This window comes from Rhinolophus hipposideros, assembly GCF_964194185.1.
Source record: "Rhinolophus hipposideros genome assembly, chromosome: 4".
Lineage (NCBI taxonomy): Eukaryota > Metazoa > Chordata > Mammalia > Chiroptera > Rhinolophidae > Rhinolophus > Rhinolophus hipposideros.
The window spans coordinates 80703212-80722101 of NC_138050.1; the positions used below are offsets into that span (position 1 = coordinate 80703212).

An 18890-nucleotide genomic window follows, 5' to 3' on the forward strand; every position below is an offset into this window, starting at 1 on the left:
ACATATCGTGTGTAGCAGCACGGAGACTGAAATAAATTTTTGCCTGGGAACGAGCATGGCTCTTCTTGTGCTAAGCCTTTAGTGTGTGGAGTTGAGTGAAACCTAGTTAGGAGATGTGCTGTTTTGGTTTTGTTTTTGCTGTGGTTACTCACCGAATTAAAATTCATCTCACATTACCTTTACTTAGGGTAGGAGCTGGGTTGCTGGATGCTTTCTTTTTTAGTGTTCTTGTTCCACTCACAGTTTTAGACTTTTATTTAGAGCCTATATTTCAACAAAAAAGTCTCTTCATGTCCTTGGCCCATCGCCACACGTTTGAAGCTTGTTTATCGGTGCCTGCAGGTCCAACGGTGGGAAAGTGGAGGCGTCCTCTGTGGATCTGGGTCAGCCTCCGTCATAGGTAGGCTATATCAAGGACAGGGCTTTCTAAGGGTTCCTTCCCTCCCCCATTGGTTTCTCTCATAGGATTTCCCGCCTCTCTGCTTTTCTGTTCTATCCCCAGGTAAGGTTTTCTGTCTCAGTCTTTACATTGTGTTCCATAGAGGAGAAGTATCTGGGCCTGATGGCTTTCCCACAGTAGAAGCTGCTCCCTTCTCCCAGGCCTGAACATTAGGGTTCTCTCCTGCCTCGTCCCCAGTCTACCTCATGAGCACTCAGTGAGGTCTGGGAAGAGCGAATGTAAGCTCACCTTTTTGGGCTACTTATAGGGATCTCAGTGTCGTGATAGCCTATCCTTGGGCTTTAGCAATTTGTCAAAATTTTTAGCATTTTGCTTTTTTCACTATCCATATATTTTGGGCATCTATTTACTTCGATAAGTATATTTGTACATTACTTTTCATATCAAAATATTATTCCTTAAAAAGATGTACCATAAATATATTATTGCATTTTTAGGTTGTTTCTAGTTTTCTACAATTATAAACTATGTGGTAGTGAATATGTTCACATAGGTGTGTGTGTTCAGTCAGTCAACAATAAGTTCATCAGTCAACAATAATAATAGCTACCACAAAGTACTTACTATTATGTACCAGATGCCCTAAAGGTGCTATACACTCTTACCATAATCCCATAAGGTCATAAGAAATTATGATCATTTCTATTTAAAGACATAATTTTTGCCCAAACTCCACCACATTATCTATGGGTGACTTTAGCCCTCTTTTTGCTCATCGCGTTTTCCAGTATAAACTTATATAAAAGGAAGTAATGAAAACAGAAAGGATAAGTTCAAAAGCATACCCCACTAGATGGGAGCACCTTTGTAAGTAACTTGCTGCCTGTCTCTTGCTGCTTTTAGGATTCTTTTGTCTTTAACCTTTGCCATTTTAACTATAATGTGGTTTGGTATAGGCCTGTTTGGCTTCATCTTGGTTGGAACTCTCTGTACTTTCTGGGTGTGTCGATTCCCTTCCCCAGCTTAGGGAAATTTTCACTCATTACTACTTCAAATATATTCTTGATCCCTTGCTCCCTCTCTTCACCTTTTGGTATTCCTATGATGCACATGTTGTTTCACTTGATGTTATCCCACAGGTCTCTTAAACTATTTTCATTGTTTTTTCATTCTTGTTTCTTCTCGTTGTTCGGCTTGGGTGATCTCTGCTATCTTGTCTTAGAAATCGCTGATTCGATCCTCTGCTTCATCCAACCTGCTGGTAATTCCTTCGAGTGTGTTCTTTATTTCAGTTCTTATATTCTTTATTTCTAACTGGTTGTTTTTTTATGATTTCTCTATCCTTCTGTACATTCTAAGTTCCTTAAACATCCTTATCATCAATGTTCTAAACTCTGTCTCTGATAGGTTGGTTATCTCTATTTCATTTAGTTCCATTTCTTAAAGTTTCTTCTTTTATTTGGGACATGTTTCTTTGTTTCCTCATTCTGGCTGACTCTCTGTGTTTGCTTCAATGTATTAGGTAGATCCCCTAGGTCTCTCAGTCTTTGCTGGGTGGACTTATAAGTCCTTTATATTTGAATTGTACAGTCTCCCTATTCTCTTGTGCGTGTGTGCCAGAGGTGTCCCTTGTGTTGTGTATATTCTCAGTTGAAGTTGAGCTTTGATTGCTTTTGGCTTGTCAGTAAGTGGGATTGACTCCCAGGTGGACTAGCTGTGAGAATTGATTATGCCCACAGTGTATGAGCTGCTGTGTGAGGGATGACCACTCAGCCGAGACTTGGCCCCTTTGGGCTCTTGTGCCTGTTGAGAATTCCCTTTGGGTGTTCCGCTTGTAGGTTGTAGGTTGTAGGGTGTGCTGATTCTTGTGACTCTTGGGCTGGGCCCTAGTGTGGGGTGATTTCAGAATAAAACAAACCAACAAGTGCAACAACGACAACAACAACAAAATCAAATACGCTCACATGTAAAAACAACCAACAACCAATACTTGACACAAAGATACCAAAAATACAAAAAGCAAAACAAAAGAAACAAATAAAAAAATAGCAACATCTCCCCCCCCCAAAAAAAATCAATACAGAAAAATGGAAAGAGGAGAAAAAGCAGAGCAAGGAAAAGAAAAAAGAAGAGAGAAAGAAAGGGGGAATATATATACTAAAAATGATAATAAAATTTTAAAAAAAGTATACCTCACTAAAAAAGTTCCACATATTCCACATATTAAGGTTCATATTCGTGTGTGTGTCTGTGTGTGTGTCTGCATGTGTGTGTATGTATCTGGCAACTGTTCCACAGCATAAAAAATAGGATCGTACATTACTATATTATGACTATTTTACTTGTAACTACCTTGTAAAGCTTTTAGGAAGGGAAAGTCTTTAATCCACTGTCTTACTGTTTGAGTGCCAACACACTAAGTATTGTTTTTAATAAGTAAATTAATATGTTGAGATGTTAATCATTAGAACCAATAATTCCAAATTTTTACTGTAGTCATATTTATTTCTACCTCCTAATGCTAAATGAATATAATGTATATATATATATATATTTCTCCCACTGTACAATCTGTAAAGATAATTTAATTCATATTACAGACATAACAATGAAAATTTATATAATTCAGGAAGACTTTTGAGTAATATTTCAATAGATGAAAGTATGCTATTATAGAATCTTAAAATCTCTAGTCTTTCTTCTTAGAATTTAAAGATTAAAGATGTTAGGTTTTCCTAATATTAATTGTCAATGCAGTTGCTTAAGTAATTAAGCTAGCCTTGCTCTCAAATATAAAAATTTTAAATATGAGCTGAATCTTAAGACTAAATGTCCAAGTTTTCACATTGTTTTCCACGCTAACTGAAACTGATCAAATATCTACAATTTACTCTTGAGTCTTTTAGAAGTCTTAATAAAGAGTTCACTTTCTCGAGTGTCTAAATAAAGAACTCAGTCCTCAGTTTTTCAGCTCTGGTACAGAAATACAAATTGCTTTAAAAATTATGTATTTCATTAAAATTATTATTAACATAACTGTTTATCAGGAATTAACACTGAACTTGTGTCCCCTCTGCTTACTGTGTTGGGTATTGTAACAGGATAATGTGACTTCATATACACCACTTTACATGTAATATAAACCTATCTCTTCATTACAGTTCGGAAAAACCTAGAACAGGCTGCTCAGAAACCCTAAGAATTTTCAAAGCAGGTTAAATGTTTTGCTCTTCAGAAAGTACTCTAAAGGAATTTAACACACTATTTTTGCATGGAGGAAGTAGGTACAGGCATTCATTGCAAGAGATGTTTAAGCATTCTGATTCTGACTTAAATCCTCTCAGAATTAAAAAAAAAAAAAGAAATACGGAGAGTGAGTCCACAAGCATTCATGACAGTGCTGGGTTCAACCGACCATCAACTGATTAACAGATGCAAATCTATTACTGTCTCTATTTATATTCCCCAAACACTATTCAAACCTTTCTATTTTTCAAATGTATAACTAGTTCAAAACAGCCAATCAACCAACCAACCAAATAACCAAACAAACAAAAACGAAACAACTGAGTCCTAAAAGGCCAAATTATTATTCCTTCACCATTAAGGTACATGTCACTTTGTACATTCACTTTGTACATGTAAAAATTAGTGAATGACTATTTAAAACTGCTTAATAGTAACAAAAAATTAGAAATGGCATGAAGGCTAAAAATAAATGAATCAAACCTTTAATAAAAAAGTGGGGGGTAGTGTGTCTGTCTAAAAAGCCAGCTCACTTTTCCTTCAGTTAATGTACATGTCACTGTGTGTATAAAAAATGAAGAGATTACTCTTTGAACTATTTAATAACAGCCAACGAATTAGAAATGCTATTAAAAGCTAAAAAGAAACGATACAGATCTCCTAAAAAAAGGGCCACAGGGATGGCCAAAAAGTACTTCTATATTAAGAAATCCAGTGTTTGGTAAGTTATCGTAAGTGCTTAAACCTAAATTATTCTAAAATGCTAAAATAAAGTAAGTAAATTTTGGCTTATATCTAAAACATTTTCTCATTTTAATGGGCATCCGGTTATTAAGAAAAAAATATTATAACCATGTAATTTCCTGAACATAAAGGGGTAGTTATCTGGTAGATACTTAAAATAATTACTGTTTTCCAAAATATATATAACCTATTGCTCCTGGCCTTTTGGCTAAGATCAAGTGCAAAATATACATAACATGATTACCAAAAGACAGTGGTTGGTTTATGTGTAAAATTTTGTTTAAAATAAGGAAAAATCTACTACTGAATAAGAGCTAACTTAGATATTGTGTCATAAAGAACAAAGTATTCAGCACAACTCTGAATATTCATTTATACTTTGTTACATATTTGTATTAAATTATTAGCTCTGTATAACTTTGCTTTTAGGACAAAAAATAAATTTAAAAAGAACCTCTCTTCATTTGTGTTCATTTTAGCAATTTTGATACCTATATCTATATATTTTGTTTCCTTAAGAGTATGGGCAGTACTTAGTAACTGTATCCTTGGACAAGTTAGTAACTTTTAGTCTTCCAGTCTACTAAATGGGGTAATATCTATGTTAAGAAATTGAGAAGATTAGAGTAGGCTACATATAGTGCTTAGTATAATGCCTACCACAAAAAATGCACTCAGTAACCAACATTTCAACAGCCATACTTTCAAAAGCAGTGAGAATTAAGATGAAAACACTTGGAAAAAAATGATAAGCACCTCAATTTCCCTCGTACTGACCAATAAATGACACTGAAGAATAGTCAAGATTGACACTGTATTATCCAAAAATGATGCCCAGTGTTTCTAGCAATGCCAAGCACTTCATGGTGAGAATATTTTGGCTTGACTACCTACAGTATTTGTGGATCTCTAGTAGAGAACAATGTGCACTTTCTTCATAATGCCTTCTTTCCTTTACAGGGTAGAAATGAGAATTAAAATACTGAAAATGAAATTCAACCCTTTTTTTTTTTAGCTTTTAAAAGAATTTTAGCTTCTTACTAGATGATCATTAGAAATCATGATTCCTTTTATTGACCTGTTGATGAAATATGCACTTGATCATGACAATTTTGTTATTTCCATGTACTTTCATTGTCATGTCCTTTCAGACTTTAGAAATACCACTGAGTCTAAAAGAAGACACATGAAAAGGAAAAAAAAAAATAGGAACTTCTCTAGGGCTGCTAAAGGCTATGAAAAGAAGTAAAATTATAATGTGATACATATGTGTATGAGAATGTGTGTGCGTATGTATGAGAATTGTACACATATATAAAACTTTAAGTTTAAAACCAAAATTATAAATTAATTCTAAATGGATTTCTGTATATTTTCAAGTAAAGTTCAGTACAATACTTTACATGAAATTCAAGGTCCAAATTTAAAATAGGAAAGTAAAACCAGATTATGCAAAAAATGCAAATTTTCCTACATGTTTAGTTGGCAAAGAAGTCAAACATGGGCTATGTATCACAATTCACAAAATACCACTGGATAAATGGCACATTTCTTCATTTTGCTCACCTAATAAATCCATATGCCCAAAGATTTCGAGATACTCTTGACTTTTATCTTCCTACTGGTTTCAAAACTGAGTTTTATCACTTCATTTACAGTTCTCCATGTCAGAAATTGCTATTCATATAATTACTTATATCTCTACATGTTACATTAAACTCAAGTTTAACATCGTTAAGCTAGTCAAACTAAGTCCCAGAAATTTTATTTTATTTTTTGACAATCTGAAGAATAGCCCCAAATAGGATTTTCATTTACTACAAATGAAAAAAATCTTAAATTCTAACACTGCCCTCTGTTTTGGAGAGCTGTGCTTTAAAACAAACACAAAATCCCATCATCCTCAAACACAACCTCGACTCTATTTTTATTGCTAAAGACGTTTTTAGACAGAAGAGTTACATCTAGTCAGATCTGGAAGAGTAAACTGATGGATTTAGGCTAAAAGATTTCCTTTAAAATAGTAACAGTTTAATAGCTCCATTTTCAAAACCCTGATATTGGAAAGGAAAAAAATGAAAAAAAAAAAACAAAAGTAGATGAAGAAAGGAAAATTAAAAAGGAAAAAAAATATTTTGATCCATTTTCGGACAAAACATTTGTTAACTTAAGAAAGGAAAAAATGTGTAAAGAGAACAATAGTAACTACATCCTTACCCTTTCAACAACTAGATCCATTTTTAAATAATTTTTTTAGTGATATTAGATAAAGAAGAACTGACTACATATATGGATACATGGCATGGTGTCAGTGCTTGAAATTAGAGAAACAAAAAGAACCATTTCAATATTATTTTTCCCACTACGAACAATCCTAATTTGTACTCTCTCCTTCAAACTCAGCTCTCCCATTTAACTCCATACATACTTTAATCATGTCTTCATTCAAGGAATGAATGCAAAAAAAACGACAACAATAAAAAAAAAAACACAAAAGGCAAAGGAGCTGGGATAGAAGTCTAGAGTCTGTCTTAATTTTAAGAATTAAATAAAATGAAATTGCCAAAAAAAGACTGCCTTAAGTCTTGTTGGAAGGGAATAAAGAAAATGGAGTATGGAAAGTAAATGGGGGAAAAATAAGAAAAGATCAGAAAGTTGCAATTTCAGACTTCTTCACAAAACTGGACTATACAGATTAAAATGCATATTTTTCATCAGAGTCCATTTACGAACCAGAGTCTCCATGATTCATCCAAGAAAATCAGGAACCTAAATTGTATATTATATAAGAACTAAGTTTCTTCCTAATACTTTCACAGTTTCTTTCAAAGTCAAGAAGAAAATAAACCCCTAAGACAATGAATGTGAGCGTATTAACTCCTTGTAATTCTAACATAATCAAACTAACGAAACTATACTCTAGAATAAAATGAAACCATGCAAACTATACTTTTAATTAAAATGAAATTTGACACTATTTTTGCCCACTTATAATTTGCATTGATTGGGTCAAAAAAGCCCACTAGACACACACAGATTTATCTTTAATTGTGTATGCATATATATGAACACATACTTGAAATCAGAATTAACTTATTGCTTACCCAATAGTCAAATAAACCTCTTAGAGAATAACACTAACCAAAATAGATTGCATATTTCACTGTAAATGAATTATAATTTAAATTTACAGTGATTTAAATTCATGTCACAAACTTTTAAAAAGATCTTTGAAAAGTCATTAGCAATAAAACATATTATTTCCCTCTTATCAAACAAGCCAAATATTAAAAATAGAATTCAATGCTGGCAAGGGCTAGTTTTGAGGTTATCACCACTGAAGAGATCCTCGTAGACACAAACTACATCTTAACAACTTGGTATATACAGCTCCTAGCACAGTAAGTGCCCAAACAGGTTACTTGGTTGATCAAATGAAAGAAAGACAATTTCATATCATGTAACAAAAGCCTTAAAAATGTTCATTTCTTTGATTCAAGGTAATTCTATCTACGAGAAACTGTCTTAAAGAAAGAAACCAGAATACATGGATAACAAAAATATTCAATTAAGTTACATTTTTAACTTGAAAAAATGAAAACAATCAAAACATCAAAAGTTAAGGAAATTGGAAAGTAAATTATGGTTCATTCACATGAGAGTATACAGCCATGAAGAATTATTTATGAACAAGGTTTTCAAGAAACAAGAAAAAGCTCATGAAAACTGTTAAGGAAAAAAAATCCCACAGGATTGTTTGATCTCAACTGTTTTGTGTGTGTGTGTGTGTGTGTGTGTGTGTGTGTGTGAGTGATTTTTATTTTTAATTAAAATATTTTTTTATTTTCAATTATAGTTGACAGTGAATATTATTTTATATTAGTTTCAGGCATACAGCACAGTAGCTAGATATTTATATAATTTATGAAGTGATTCCACCAATTAGTCTCGTATCCACTTGGCACTATACGTAAGTATTACAATATTGTTGACTACATTCCCTGTGCTGTACTTCACATATCTGTGACTATTCTGTAACTACCAATTTGTACTTCATCCCTTCACCTTTTTCATCCAGCCTCCCATACCTCCTCTCATCTGATAACCATCAGTTTGTTCTCTGTATCTATGAATCTGTTTCTGTTTTTGTTGCTGTTGTTTATTTTGTTCTTTACATTCTCTATATAAATGAGACAATATAGTATTTGTCTTTCTGTCTGACTTATTTCACTTAGCATAATAACCTCTAAATCCATCCATATTGTCACAAATAGTAAGATTTCATTCTTTTTATGGCTGAACAATACTCCATTGTATATACAAAGGGTGCCAAAAAAATGAATACACATTTTAAGAAAAATTGTATTACAATTGTAATATTCAATATATACCAATACCAAAAGATGAATACTAGTCACGTTTGACTTCTGCAATTACAAGAGGTGCTCAGAGTGGTTACCATCAGCGTCTAGACACTTTTAATTATGGCAAACTACTGCTTGAGCAATGTTGACCAAAGTGTCTACTTGTATACACGTTTTTTTGGGGGGGAGGGGGTATCCCCGGTATGAACCACTTAGTCTTTATCCAATTGTCTATTGATGGGCATTTTGGTTGTTTCCATGTCTTGAGTATTGTGAGCAGTGCTGCAGTAAACATAGGGGTGCACACATCTTTTTGAATTAGTGTTTTGGATTTCTTTGGGTAAATACTCAGGAGTGGAATTGCTGGGTCATAAGGTAGTTCTATTTTTATTTTTTTGAGGAACCTCCATACTGTTTTCCATAGGAGCTGCACCAATTTGCAATCCCACTACGAGCACAAGGATTCCCTTTTCTCCACATCCTCACCAACACGTTTGTTGTTTTACTGATGATAGCCATTCTGACAGGTGTGAGGTGATATCTTGTGGTGGTTTTCATTTCCATTTCTCTGGTTAGTGATGATTAGTGATGTTGAGCATCTTTTCATGTCTATTGACCATGTCTATGTCCTCTTTGGAGAAATGTCTATTCAGGTCTGCCCATTTTTTAATTGTTGGTTTTACTGCTCTTCAGTTGAATGAGTTCTTTATAAATTTTGGATATTAACCCCTTATCAGATGTGTTGTTGATGAATATCTTCTCCCTTTCAGTAGGTTGTTTTTTTGCTTTGCTCATGGTTTCCTTTGCTGTGCAAAAACTTTCTAGTTTGATGTAATCCCAGTTGCTTATTTTTTTCGTTTCCCTTACCCAAGAAAATACATCAGAAAAATAATATTACTAAAGAGTAATGCCCAAGGGTTTACTGCCTATATTTTCTTCTAGGAGTTTTATGGTTTTGGGTTTTACATTTAAGTCTTTAATCCATTTTGAGTTTATTCCTGTACATGGTATAAGGAGGTGGTCCAATTTCATTTTTTTTGCATGTATCTGTCCAGTTTTCCCAATACCATTTATTGAAAACAATGACTTTACCTCATTATATATTCTTGCCTCTTTTGTCATAGATTAAATGACCATACAGGCATGGGTCTATTTCTGGGCTCTCTGTTCTGTTACATTGATCTACATGTCTGTTTTTATGCTACTACCATGTTGTTTTGATTACTATAGCCTTGTAGTATGGTTTGTTATCAAGAAGCACGATACATCCCATTTTGTTCTTTCTCAAGACTGCCATGGCTATTTGGGGTCTTCTATGATTCCATATAAATTTTAGTGTTATTTGTTCTAATTCTCTAAAAAATGCCATTAGTGTTTTGAGAGATTGCACTGAATCTACAGATTGCTTTGGGTAGTTTGGACATTTTAACTCTGTTAATTCTTCCTATCCATTAGCACAGTATATTCTTCCATTTGTTTGTATCTTCTTCAATTTCTTTCTTCACTGTCTTATCATTTTCTGAATACAGGTCTTTTATGTCCTTGGTTAAGTTTATTACTAAGTGTTTTTGTTTTCTTTTTATGCAGTGGTAAGTGGGACTGTTTTCTTAATTTTTCTTTCTGATAGTTCATTATTGGTATATAAAAATGCAACTGATTTCTGAATATTAATTTTGTATCATGCCACTTTACTGAATTCATCTATCAGTTCTAATAGTGTTTTGCTGGAATCTTTAGAGTTCTCTCTATATAGTATCATGTCATCTGCAAATGACAGTTTTACTTTCTTCTTTTCAATATGGATGACTTTTATTTCTTTTCTTGTCTGATTGCTGTGGCCAGTACTTCGAATACTATGTTACATAAAAGTGATGACAGTGAACATTGTTGTCTTATTCCTGATCTTTAAGAAAATGCTTTTAGCTTTTCCCCGTTGAGTATGATATTAGCTGTGTGTCTGTCACATATGACCTTTATTATGTTCCCTCTATTCCTACTTTGCTAAGAGTTTTTATCATAAATTGTTACTGGATTTTTTCAAATGCTTTTTCTGTATCTATTGATATGATCATATGATTTTTATCTTTCATTCTGTTTATGTGGTGTATCATGCTAATTGATTTGTAGATATTAAACCAACCCTGCAACCCAGGAATAAGTTTAAATCGATCATGGTGTATGTTTTTTTTATATATTACTGAATTCAGTTTGCTAATATTTCGTTGAGGATTTTTGCATCTGTGTTCATCAGGGATATTAACCTATAATTTTCTTTTTTTGTAATGTGTTTGTCTGGTTTTGAAATGAGGATAATGGTGGCTTCATAGAATGAGCTTGGAAGCATTCCCTCCCCTTGAATTTTTTGGTATAATTTGAGAAGAACAGATGTTAATTCTTCTTTGAATGTTTGGTAAAATTCACCTGAGAAGTCATCCAGCCCAGGACTTTGTTTGTTGGGAGTTTTTTTATTTCTGATTCAATTTCATTAGTATAGGTTCAGGTTTTCTGTTTCTTCTTGATTCAGTATTGGAAGATTGTATATTTCTAGGAATTCATCCATTTCTTTCATATTGTCCAATTTGTTGGCATACAGTTGCTCATACTATTTTAGTAAATTTTTTTTGTATTTCTGTGGTTCTGTTGTCACTTCTCCCCTTTCATTTCTGATTTTATTTATTTGGGTCTTCTCTCTTTTTCTTGATGAGTCTGGTTAACGGTTTATCAATTTTGTATGTCTTTTTAAAGAACTAGCTCTCAGTTTCATTGATCTTCACAGCAATCTTATAAGGTAGATGATATTATCTTCCTTTTTGCTGAGGAAAGTATGTCACCTACGTTACTAAAAGATACATTCCTTAGCATAGTAGAGTCAGTATACAAACCTACATCTTGTCCTCCTTACTTTTATACTATGTAATTTCTCATAAATGCCTGTATATGCCAAGCTTAGGTGTCAAGGTAAATATGACAACAACAAAAAAAGGCCCATGCCCTCATGGGACTTATACTCTACTAAATAAACAGATAAATTTTAAAAAAAGAAAGTAGTACAGATTATTTAAAAGGTATCAGGAAGAAAATAAACAAGATTTTATCACAGAAAATTCACAGGTATGGACAGACTTAACAGTGATGAAAGAAAGCCTCTCTGAAAAATGACTTTAAAGTAAGACTTAAAGGATGAGAAGGTTCCAACTATGCAAAAAAGAGAGCTACATCCAGAAGAATACTAGGTTGTTAGAAAACACAAAGACTGTGTTGTAGACTGAATTGTGTTCTCCCAAAATCTTATATTGAAGCCATAACCCCCAATGTGACTATATTTGAGGGGGAGGGGATTTTAATTAAGGTTAAATAAGGTCATAAGGATGGGGCCCTAATCTCATAGCACTAGTGTACACTGGTGTAAGAAAAGAGACTTCTCTCTCTCCCTAAGCACAAAGAAGAAAGGTCATGTTAGGACACAGTGAGAAGGCACTTGTCTGCAAGTCAAGAAGAGAGGCTCACAAGAAACCAACCCTGATGGCACCTTGATATTGACTTCTAGCCTCCAGATCTGTGAGAAAATACATTTCTATTGTTTAAGTCACTGTCTGTGGTATTTGGTTATGATAGCCCACATAAATGAAAAAAAAATGGGAAAGACCGAGTTATTTGTAGGGACTGACAAAAACCAGTGTGCTAGAACAGAGAGCAGTGGAGATAGTAATAATGACAAAGACTTAAGCTCTTAGATGGCAGATGAACCATAAATGAGATGATCACGAAAATAGTCCCTGCTACAGGAGTTTTAAGCTGCATGATACTGGATTTGGAAAAGTATAGTGTTGGTTTTTGTTCTTTCAGTGACTAGAATATAATATCTAAATCCCACCCTGGAATGCACAAAACAGCCCCACACAACAAAGAATTGAACCTTTCCCAAAATGTTAATAGTGCCTTATTGAGGAACAATGATTAATGGATATGTTTTGTTTATTCAGGGGACTACGAAAAACCAAGATTTAGCCTTCTTTTTTTTTTTATTGTAGTTTTTACACCACTAAGGATAGTTCTGAGTGAATTCTGGTGAATTAGTAAATATGCATTGTGCCTCTGTGCAAGGAATGGTGTTGGATACTTTGGAGTATGCCCAAAAGAATCAGACACCAACCCCATGTCTACAAGCCGTAGTAAGGGAGATCTGATACCACATTTCATCAAATTTAAGGCATCGCTGGCCATAAGATATATCACTTTATGTACCACTAAGACAGGAATACTACCAAGTAAATTATGACATCAACTGTAAGATATATCCTAATTTCAGAGCTGTTAAAATATGAAAAAATATGCATCTTAAAAATATGAAAATATAGAGATATACACAGAGATCAATGGAAATGTATTGAGAGCACAGAAATAAACCCGTCCAAGTCAGTAATTTTTTTTTAACATACACATTTAACTTATTTATCATTGTCTTTTACAGCTTTATTTTATAAAACACAGAAAGACACTTTTTTTCTATTTCTTTTCTATTTTTTCTTTTCCTTTTTTTTTTTTTTTTTTTTTGGTAAGGAGGGTGCAGCTCACAGTGGCCCATGTGGGGATTGAATCGGCAACCTCGGTGTTAGCAGTACCACGCTCTAACCAAGTGAGCTAACAGGCCACCCCCAGAAAGACATTTTTAAAAGTGCTCTATCACCGGAATTTAAAGACTAGAAATATTAGTTTTGTAAGTGTAACTTATATAAATCACAATCCAATAATTGGAGATTTTTTTCAGTATGGTTACTACACAAATGAAATAAATGGCAAAAGGACTTAATAGCAATATTTTGTTATTTACGTATTATCAGATACTTTAGGACCTAAACAAAGATTCTGAGTATTCAGAAAAAAAAATGAAAATAAATAGCTAAAATGCAAATAGTAGGGGTCATATAAAAGAGTCCTTTGAAATAATGGACTGCTTCATGCAGAAGGTGGTATTCAAGCCAAATCTTGAAGGATGGATAGAATTAAGAACAGAGATTGACAGAAGGAATATTTTTAGGAAGAGGGAATTCCAAGAGATAAATCATGGCAACAATAAAGTGAGGGATGGCTAAAGAGAAACATTTAAAGAGAAAACATTGTTGATAAATTAGAAGGACAAGGATTAGGAAAACCTTAAATACAGCTAGGCTAAAGAGGCTGAAATTTTGTGCATATGCCTGGGGAATGGTTCTCAACTGCTTTTTTTTTTCTCACCCCAATACACATTAGAGCTATAATATACATCAAAAATATGGCTCACTCTAGCAGTGATTCTCTATGGGAGACACGAAAGGAGCAGAAGAGATTAATTCTTGTGGGAGTACAATTTGAAAAAGCCATCCAGAAAATCCTAATTTCTACTTTCATCTCATCTGAGAATCACTGTTTTCCATGTACATGGGGAACCCCTAGAAAAATTTGAGCAGTCAAATGATTCAGGTTACATTTCAGGAAACATAATCCAGCAGAACTGTGTAAAAATGAATGAGAATTAGAATGAAAATTAAAGACTGAGAATCTATATAAGAAGTTGATGTTCCAGGCAAGAAGTTAAACAGATTTATATTAGATTAGTGAAAGTAGGGAAAATATATGATGGAACTATGGTATTGTAAGAAACAGGGAAAATAAAAGGGAAGAAAAAGTTTAAGACACAATATAATAAACTCAAACAAGAATAAATACATTCTAAAATATTGGTGGTCATTCAGATGATGTCTAAGAGGCAACTAAGATTAGAAAAAAATGAAGGAGTTTAGGTCTCGAAAAAGAGCTGTGAACATAATCTCTCATGAGGCATTAAAGCCATAATTTAGAGAAAGCACTAAAAAGGAGGCAAGAGAGGGTATCACAAAGCATTTTTTTAAAAGTAAACATGTATTAAAGCCTTTAATTCCTGTATTACAAAAATATTTTTATTTCACAAATTTCATGCTGATCATCATCAGCATTAATTTTTATAAACAAAAAAGGCAAAACATGGTAATTATGGAGAACATATTCAGGATCATATAAAGTAATTCAAAAAACAGAGCATTTCATAAATTTCCAGTCTGGTGCCACTTAGACATGGTGTGTGTGTGTGTGTGTGTGTGTGTGTGTGTAATTGTAGTCAAAGAAACAACGGTCCATATTTCTGACAGCAGAAGAGAGTAAACGAGAAAGTATGAAATAATTAAGGAGAATTAATGTTTAAATTCCTAAATGGTTTATAAATGTTCAGTTACCCAGTTTGATCTATGAAAAGATCAAATTGTTTTCTCCTTAAAAAAATGTTTTTGGAGATAGTGGAAATAGTTAATCTTACTATTTTTAAATCAGGTATTTTAAAAGTATTTTTAAAGCAAAAAGGCAATGCCATCTTTGTACATGAGAAAGCATGGTCTCAAGTCACATATGGGATAAAAAAGATAAAAATTTATAATTCTCTGGTGTTAACACTTAAATGTGTTATCGATACACCAAATGACTTTAATTAAAAGTGAAAGAAAACAAGAAATGGAAGAAGAGAATGAGGAAAATCACCAGAATGAAAAACGAGGTGAGAGAAGAGAAGCAACCTTGCTGAAGAACTAGCTGACAGAGTAAAGATGGTAAAGACCATTACATTGCCCCAGAACAGATTTACTGAGCAAAGAGAATGATGCAGCCTTTTGCTAAAATCTGGGTGTGAGGAAGACTCCTGAAAATCACACAGGTTATTTCCCTGTACTACAGGACAGGTATTTTTCTCAAAATACTTGCGAGTCAAAGCAATCTGAGAGGGAAGACACAGGCCCCCTTCCCATTAACCTGCAATCTACCCAAACAGTTGGAGAAACTGAGATGGCCGACATCAAAGTGCATGCTAACCATTTGTCAAAACATGTCCTCATGCTGCTTCGTGACTACTGTTACCTGAGCAAATTCATTCAAAGGAATGAAAAAGTCCAAGTAGTTTTCTAGATGCCATACAACACATTTATGGTGAAATTTACAGATGGCAAGAAAAGTTCTGAAAAATGTGAAATACCTCAGTCTGACCTTCATGGGCACTGGTCTCATGAGTAACTCGAATAGCCTGTAATAAGAATACAAGGTATTAATAGGAAAAAAATGACTGCATCCTACTTTTTAAATGAAAACAACAATGCTAACTTTTAACATCTAAAGTGTTGTAAGAAACAACAAATTGGGGGACATTTACGAAAAGGTTCATACTAAATATTTAAGAAGGATTTCTGCGTAACTAAATGAATCGCTGTACTTTCCAATCCACAATCTCTGAAGACTTAGGAAATTGAATATCGGATTATTTGTGATTTCCAGGTGTAAGTGGGAGTCATTTAACTTGTTTGTTAGAATTAACACTTAACACTTCATCTGAGACTAGAGTAAGGTAGGCATCTCACAGGTATAGACTGAAGAAGCTTAGCTTATGTGTTTCTCCAGGTCACATGCTCCTCTGCAGCTCTGGCTGTATGTATGCTTAATCATGCAGCTTCAGTCAGCAGTTTAGAAATGTGCAGCCAAAGGCATGCGTTTATCAGAAGCTAGAGATTTGAGTTTCCTGAACTTAAAAACAAATGCTCTTATAATACCCACTATTAGCAAAGATGAAGAGAAATGGGCAAAGTAGTAAATTACAGGTGAAAGTACAACCTTGATGAACGGCAATTTGGCAGTAAGAATCAAAGCTTTCAAAACATGCAACTGCTTGATCCAGCAATTCTCTTCTAGAAGTTTATATATTTGCATATAACTGTACTTAAGTATATATAATTAAGGATATTTGCAAAGATTTAGGTTCAATGATACACTTTATAGTACTTTTTTAAACATGGAAAAAAGAAAAAATATTAAATTTATGACAATTTATTGGTTAAATAAAATATTATACAATGAAAAGCTATGCAGCCATTAATTGATGATGTCAAATATATACTTACTGGTATGTAATACGTTTGTGATAAGTTAAGTGAAAAAAGCAAGTTATAAAACAATATTACACTGTGATCAAATTTTTGCTTTAAAAAATTGTGTATATACATATATATATTCAGTATAAAAAATATTAATGGTGGCTACCTTTCTTTGGTGGGATTACTGTGGACTTTTAGGTTATTTTATTTTTAAGTAAAATAAAGATGTCTTATGAGATCTGCAGTCTATTTAAAGAAATAACAGTTTAAAATAATCAAAGTACATTAGGATGCAAAAATAAGATAATTAAATCAACAAACGTATTGGGCAAACTCTGTGTAAGGCATTATTCTAGTCAAATAATTTGTACACTACACTGCTTTTAATTTCAGAGAATTTACAATCTACTTAATGATGTTATTAAAAGATAAAAGCCTAATATAATATTATATGTTAACTATAATTGAAAAATAAATTTTAAAAAAGCCTTCAAAAGAAAAAACAGGTTTCAAAAATAATAAAATATAAACACCATTCTAAGAAAATTCTATGAAATGGTGAAATCATTTAAAACTAGATTATGTAGCCTCTGTCTTTCCCACATGCAAAAATATTACGCTGATAAAAGAGTTAGGTATAACATCTACCTTTAAACTTTTGTTTTTTTCCATTGGTCTTCAACCTTGCTCCAAATTCCCAGTGAAAGACACACAGGGTATTGCCAGGCATATGGTTATTATAGGGAGGGAACGGTAAGGGATGGTCAATCATAAGGTATTTTATAAATTTATAAATCAAACTGCTTTTTTTCTCTCATTCAGCTCTGGATATAGAAAAGAACTGAACTCATTTATGGACATTACAGTAACGTTACCTGAAAATTACAAAAGGCCTTTTTTAATGGATATGACAAAATCCGTATATGTTCAAAACTACAGGTTCAAGACAAACCCACAAATGGGATCTACAATCCCACAAAATTTTGCCCACATATGAAACCAAGGCAGAAAGAAGGTACTGACATCATAGTTCTCCAGGTATCTGGCTCGTTCTTCAGGGCTCATTGACACAGACTCCTCCAGGAATTTTTTCAAGGTTGATCCAGATTCTGAGAATATTAAAAAAATACAGTTGAAAAGCCTTGATATCTCAAAGAGTCTGATATATAAAAATACTAGAAGCATATTACCTATTTTTCAAGTAAAACCCTTTCACTTGTAAATTAGGAATACAAGAATATTGAGGTAAATGATAGGGGCTAAGTTGTTTTTGTTTGTTAAGCCGCTATTTATCAACAATATAAACGTATGCAAGGATTAACATTTCTCCTAACAGTATATACAGACAGTGACAAAAAATGTATATACATTTTAAGAAAGGAAAAAACTGTATTAAAATTGTAATACAATGAACGCCGCCAGCATACATTTGATTAACACCATCTTTTGAGTGAACGTCATACTACACATTGCTACTGTAATTCAATTCAACTTTAAAAAATAATACATAAATGACATCTTTTAAAATGTATGTTTTTTTTGCACCCCTGGTATATGTCCCATTATAAAAGAACGGGAAAAACACTTTATTTAGTATTTTGAAAGAAAGAACTAGAGCACCACCTAGTGCTCAGTAAGTTAACTTATAACTTCAGGGGAGAAAGCAGCAGTGATGGGAAATTATTTACCAAAGTGCATCTTCTCTTTATTGTTGGCAATAGCGTGGATCAGTCCAATTGTTCCGCAGGCATTGCTGATTGTTTGCTTCATGAAATACACTGATGAGGTAACATCTTGTCCCTGAGATTTTATTTTTTCCTCCTCTTCTGTTCTGAATACTTCATACTATTAAAGAAAAAGTCAAGTCTGCATATGAAAAAAATACATTAAAAAGGACTTAAACATAAAACTTGAAAAATGCTAATATCCATCTATGGGTATTTGGTTAACATATATCTTAATGGAATATTATAAAGCATTTTTAAAAGAATAAAGTAGACTCATATATTCTGACTTAGAAATCTACCTATGATTACAGAGCGCTTTTAGATCAATATATACTAATATAATTCTCATTTATGTTTATACAAAAACTTAACAGAGGTTATCTCTGAGATGAGATTACTGGAGGATTTTTACTTTCTATTTTTTACATTTCTCTGTTGTTAAATCACAGTATAATTTAAAAATTCACACTATATTTATGAGCATACA

At 33.0% G+C, this 18890-nt stretch overlaps 1 protein-coding gene across 2 annotated transcripts in view; it reads right to left on the bottom strand.

Moving 5' to 3' along the window:
* UCHL3 (ubiquitin C-terminal hydrolase L3) overlaps window positions 1–18890 on the bottom strand; it is a 47135-nt gene that overhangs the window by 14637 nt on the left and 13608 nt on the right. For both annotated transcript variants that reach the window (XM_081046105.1, XM_081046106.1), the window contains 3 exons: window positions 18365–18521; window positions 17700–17785; window positions 15788–15835 (listed from right to left, as the gene is read on the bottom strand). In XM_081046105.1, coding sequence (XP_080902231.1) covers window positions 15788–15835; window positions 17700–17785; window positions 18365–18521 — 291 coding nt within the window. The remainder of the gene's footprint in view (window positions 1–15787; window positions 15836–17699; window positions 17786–18364; window positions 18522–18890) is intronic.